General features: G+C 44.0%; 1 protein-coding gene across 3 annotated transcripts in view; it reads left to right on the top strand.

Moving 5' to 3' along the window:
• Positions 1–4,854: 4,854 nt before the first annotated feature.
• The window catches only part of LOC115116518 (DNA cross-link repair 1C, PSO2 homolog (S. cerevisiae)), a 37,075-nt gene continuing 35,929 nt past the window's right edge, over positions 4,855–6,000 (top strand). The window contains exons 1-5 of one of the 3 annotated variants that reach the window (XM_065016176.1): positions 4,855–5,074; positions 5,189–5,268; positions 5,399–5,518; positions 5,610–5,669; positions 5,898–5,953. In XM_065016176.1, the coding sequence (XP_064872248.1) occupies positions 4,966–5,074; positions 5,189–5,268; positions 5,399–5,518; positions 5,610–5,669; positions 5,898–5,953 (425 nt within the window). In that variant the 5' untranslated portion in view covers positions 4,855–4,965. The remainder of the gene's footprint in view (positions 5,075–5,188; positions 5,269–5,398; positions 5,519–5,609; positions 5,670–5,897; positions 5,954–6,000) is intronic. The other 2 variants (XM_065016178.1, XM_065016177.1) reach the window with 2 other exon arrangements.

The raw sequence follows: 6,000 nt of genomic DNA, 5'->3' as shown, positions 1-6,000 counted from the left end.
TAAAGAGTGCTTTGGGTTGTCAGGGAAAATGTATGGAATAAAAAGTACAATATTGTCTTTAGGGATGTAGTGAAGTAAAAGTTGTAAAAAAATATGAATACTAAAGTACAGATACCCAGAAAAACTACTTAAGTAGAACTTTCCAGTAATTTTACTGAAATAGTTTACACCAGTGGAAAATCCAGTCGTTATCTTCACATCATATGAATGATCATTGTAGACTTGTAAGTATATTCGTCAGGACCAATACTTAACCCAAATAGTTGTAGTGTTTTACCCACCTGCTAACTGTCGTACCAGTTCAGCTCTCAGTCCACTCTAACTGAGCCCCATATCCCCCCCAGGAGGATGCAACCAGTTCAGCTCTCAGTCCACTCTAACTGAGCCCCATATCCCCCAGGAGGATGCAACCAGTTCAGCTCTCAGTCCACTCTAACTGAGCCCCATATCCCCCCAGGAGGATGCAACCAGTTCAGCTCTCAGTCCACTCTAACTGAGCCCCATATCCCCCCAGGAGGATGCAACCAGTTCAGCTCTCAGTCCACTCTAACTGAGCCCCATATCCCCCAGGAGGATGCAACCAGTTCAGCTCTCAGTCCACTCTAACTGAGCCCCATATCCCCCACCAGGAGGATGCAACCAGTTCAGCTCTCAGTCCACTCTAACTGAGCCCCATATCCCCCCCCAGGAGGATGCAACCAGTTCAGCTCTCAGTCCACTCTAACTGAGCCCCATACCCCCCCCCAGGAGGATGCAACCAGTTCAGCTCTCAGTCCACTCTAACTGAGCCCCATATCCCCCCCCCAGGAGGATGCAACCAGTTCAGCTCTCAGTCCACTCTAACTGAGCCCCATATCCCCCAGGAGGATGCAACCAGTTCAGCTCTCAGTCCACTCTAACTGAGCCCCATATCCCCCCCCAGGAGGATGCAACCAGTTCAGCTCTCAGTCCACTCTAACTGAGCCCCATATCCCCCCCCCAGGAGGATGCAACCAGTTCAGCTCTCAGTCCACTCTAACTGAGCCCCATATCCCCCCCAGGAGGATGCAACCAGTTCAGCTCTCAGTCCACTCTAACTGAGCCCCATATCCCCCCCAGGAGGATGCAACCAGTTCAGCTCTCAGTCCACTCTAACTGAGCCCCATATCCCCCCCAGGAGGATGCAACCAGTTCAGCTCTCAGCCCCATATCCCCCCAGGAGGATGCAACCAGTTCAGCTCTCAGTCCACTCTAACTGAGCCCCATATCCCCCCCAGGAGGATGCAACCAGTTCAGCTCTCAGTCCACTCTAACTGAGCCCCATATCCCCCCAGGAGGATGCAACCAGTTCAGCTCTCAGTCCACTCTAACTGAGCCCCATATCCCCCAGGAGGATGCAACCAGTTCAGCTCTCAGTCCACTCTAACTGAGCCCCATATCCCCCCCAGGAGGATGCAACCAGTTCAGCTCTCAGTCCACTCTAACTGAGCCCCATATCCCCCCCAGGAGGATGCAACCAGTTCAGCTCTCAGTCCACTCTAACTGAGCCCCATATCCCCCCAGGAGGATGCAACCAGTTCAGCTCTCAGTCCACTCCTGAGCCCCATATCCCCCCCCAGGAGGATGCAACCAGTTCAGCTCTCAGTCCACTCTAACTGAGCCCCATATCCCCCCCCAGGAGGATGCAACCAGTTCAGCTCTCAGTCCACTCTAACTGAGCCCCATATCCCCCCCAGGAGGATGCAACTTTACACAACATTCATATAGAAATGTATGTTTATAGAATAACCATGAATGTCATGCAGCAGAACATGTGCTCAGCAGCTCTATGTTGTATTTTGGGAGTACTGGTATATGTGAATCATAGTTAGTGTACTGGTATGTGAATATCCCTGTTAGGGGGGTCAGACTTTAGGTATTTTATTTTGTTGACGGTAATCCCAGTCCTCATACTAACGTCACAATATCACATGATGAGGGTGTGATAGCCCCAGTCTATAATCCCCTCTCACACAGTTCAATAGTTCATCTGGATCCACAACAAAACACTCATCAAAAGGACCCTTATAACATTTACATTTACATTACATTTAAGTCATTTAGCAGACGCTCTTATCCAGAGCGACTTACAAATTGGTGCTTTCACCTTATGACATCCAGTGGAACAGCCACTTTACAATAGTGCATCTAGGTCTTTTAAGGGGGGGAGGGGGAGAAGGATAACACACACATACCTCCCATCACAGGTTCACACACATCAGACAGCTTCAGCCTCACACCCTTTATTCAGTGAACTGGTCTACATTCCACAGCTGGGATGATGCTGCCTTCCTTCCTACAAACGTCTTCTTCAAAAACATGTCAAAAGATATTCAAAATGGAAAAGAGATTGCTGGACACTCCTGACTTAATATGCATAGACCTTCACTTTATGGACTTCCCGGTCTTCACATTCTCTCTTTCTGTTGTAGTAATAGAATGTGTTGTCTCGACGCTGAAGCTTCTTCACAAACCCAGTCTCAGGCCACCTGTCGATCTAAGACAAAGAAGCAATGCCACAGTGACACACATTCATCTTGTAGTGAACCAACTGGCAGTGGCAATGCTTTTAGCCAGTGATAAGGATTCATTTAAGTTGTTTACCAAGTCAACTTGCTTTACTTGTTTGTATTCCAGTTCATCTCTGTAGCCTGCCTGTTGGAATCTGTATAAGTTCTCCACCTCGTCAGTCCATTGTTTGGCTCTGCTCGTGGACTTTGGCGTTGCGTTGCCATCTAAGTAGGCTGCACAAGACATTATGCTGCAGAGAGGATGTCCACAGGCGACCTACAGGAGCAAATAGTGGGCTCAGTTAGACCAAGTTCAAGTATCTCTATATACTGACATGACAGTCATGGACACTGAAATACATAAAGGAAAACGAAATAAACAATAAAACACAATTTTAAAAGAATGGCAATTACATAGTAGGTTATATGGGGAGGGGCATCCTGAATATGAATTAGGTGGCAGAAGTAGGGTAAGGCTGATTTTCTATTTCTTCCCGTCCTTCTGTCCTGGGGGATAGAGAGCAGATGGGTGCAGCAGGTGGTTCTGCCTACCACTTGTCAGATAGCCAGTCTCGGTACAGGAAATAGTAGAGGGGAGAGCAGGCAGAACTGCTCTCTTAATTCTTACACACTAAACAACTTATTGCCGAAAACATTTTATCTATACATTTCTTAAGCTGATTTCAGTTTTAATATTCGTGCCCGAAACCAATCGAATTGAATTTGCACAGTAACGTTGCCAAACGTACAGTAGCTAACTAGCTAACGCCAATATTTGAATTAAACTTGCTAGCACTAGCTTCAGGCTATGATATAATATAGAAGTCACAGTTAGAAAATAGACTGAATCTGGCTAGCTAGCTATACATTTGTTTCTCAATTTGATTAAGTAGCTGATACCACATGTTACTTACAGCTGAACGGGGCAAAACTCACAGATTCAAGAGATGATGACGAGGAGGCTTGTCTTTAGTTGCCTAGCAACCCAATATTCCTTCCTTCTTCTTCTTCTTCTTCTTTAACAATGTGTTGTTATGGTAAATGTCTACTGGTAGCACAGATATATGCTAGCAACCCAACCTTCCTTCCTTCTTCTTCTTCTTTAACAATGTGTTATTATGGTAATTGTCTACTGGTAGCACAGATATATGCTAGCAACCCAACCTTCCTTCCTTCCTTCTTCTTCTTCTTTAACAATGTGTTGTTATGGTAAATGTCTACTGGTAGCACAGATATATGCTAGCAACCCAACCTTCCTTCCTTCTTCTTCTTCTTTAACAATGTGTTGTTATGGTAATTGTCTACTGGTAGCACAGATATATGCTAGCAACCCAACCTTCCTTCCTTCTTCTTCTTCTTTTAACAATGTGTTGTTATGGTAATTGTCTACTGGTAGCACAGATATATGCTAGCAACCCAACCTTCCTTCCTCTTCTTCTTCTTCTTTAACAATGTGTTGTTATGGTAATACTGGTAGCACAGATATATGCTAGCAACCCAACCTTCCTTCCTCTTCTTCTTCTTCTTTAACAATGTGTTGTTATGGTAATACTGGTAGCACAGATATATGCTAGCAACCCAACCTTCCTTCCTTCCTTCCTTCTTCTTCTTCTTTAACAATGTGTTGTTATGGTAAATGTCTACTGGTAGCACAGATATATGCTAGCAACCCAACCTTCCTTCCTTCTTCTTCTTCTTCTTCTTCTTTAACAATGTGTTGTTATGGTAATTGTCTACTGGAAGCACAGATATATTCTAGCAACCCAACCTTCCTTCCTTCTTCTTCTTCTTTAACAATGTGTTGTTATGGTAATTGTCTACTGGTAGCACAGATATATGCTAGCAACCCAACCTTCCTTCCTTCTTCTTCTTCTTTAACAATGTGTTGTTATGGTAATTGTCTACTGGTAGCACATATATATGCTAGCAACCCAACTTTCCTTCTTCTTCTTCTTTAACAATGTGTTGTTATGGTAATTGTCTACTGGTAGCACAGATATATGCTAGCAACCCAACCTTCCTTCCTTCTTCTTCTTCTTTAACAATGTGTTGTTATGGTAATTGTCTACTGGTAGCACATATATATGCTAGCAACCCAACTTTCCTTCTTCTTCTTCTTTAACAATGTGTTGTTATGGTAATTGTCTACTGGTAGCACAGATATATTCTAGCAACCCAACTTTCCTTCCTTCTTCTTCTTTAACAAGGTGTTGTTATGGTAATACTGGTAGCAAAGATAAATGCTGGCAACGTAGTTATTGTGAGCAGGTTTAAATTCAGATACAATGCTGACAGTGGAAACGTTTTGGCTCCCATCCACTAGGTGGCTTAGCTAACGGCAGCTATTCAAGTATCCCGACCAAAATGCCCCGAAATGTCAGCTAGTCAACGAGTGGGTTGAAGTTGAGGAAATTATTGGAGCTAATCTTCAGTCAAAATGAGTTCGTTCGCGGGTCGCATGAAGGAGTATCCCAACATGTCGCTGGATCGGTTTGACAGGGAGAATCTACATGCAAGGGCTTATTTTTTATCTCACTGCCACAAAGGTAAAGAAAGACTCTTTGAGATACAGGGAGTGCCAAACAGCAGTTAGCTAAAGATAACTAGCCAGTATGTGCTCTTAACTGGCACACAGTGGACATGTAACTAGCTAACGTTAGCTCTACTTACATCATGTTTTTTCTGCAGATCACATGAAGGGGCTGAAGGGGCCTCTAATGAAAAGAAAGTTGAAATTCAGGTGATATCACGTTTTATTTTGATGGTGTGAAAGTTCAGTGAAACAAAGGATGGCTAACTGATGTTGAAGGTCTAACGTTACTGTCTTTGTTCCAGTCTAACAGTCAAACTGTACTATTCATTTGTTCCAGTCTGACCGTCAAACTGTACTGTTCATTTGTTCCAGTCTGACAGTCAAACTGTACTGTTCATTTGTAACTAAGGAACTGTTGCTGAGCAATCCAAAATATGCCTTCTGGGAAGATCACATAGTAAGTAGTTAATTGTCAAAAATCTTAATTATGGACCTATTGCTAGGCAAAATTTGTTTTGTGTAATTTTGATGTGCTTCTGTTTGTCTAGGTTGCTTTGGAACTGGAGAGTCCCACACTAATCACTTTAATAGACGAGGCTTCAGGAGAGGTACGACACCGGTTCATCATTCCAACATATATAGGGTCATAAGGGCTGATCGCTGTTAGTTTGCTGTTTGACTGACTCTTTGATGACTGATATTGTGTGTGGGTGTGTGTCCACAGAGAGAAGAGCTTGTGGTACAACATATATAGGGTCATAAGGGCTGATCGCTGTTAGTTTGCTATATAACTGACTCTTTGATGACTGATATTGTGTGTGGGTGTGTGTCCACAGAGAGAAGAACTTGTGGTGACTCTGCTTCCTGCTGGTCACTGTCCAGGCTCGGTCATGTGAGTATTGTGTGTGCGTGCATGTATGTGTGCTTATGTGGTATCAC

This window comes from Oncorhynchus nerka, unplaced genomic scaffold (assembly GCF_034236695.1).
Source record: "Oncorhynchus nerka isolate Pitt River unplaced genomic scaffold, Oner_Uvic_2.0 unplaced_scaffold_1101, whole genome shotgun sequence".
NCBI lineage: Eukaryota > Metazoa > Chordata > Actinopteri > Salmoniformes > Salmonidae > Oncorhynchus > Oncorhynchus nerka.
Note: the sequence above shows the minus strand (reverse complement) of the source record. Positions and strands in the feature narration are given on the sequence as shown.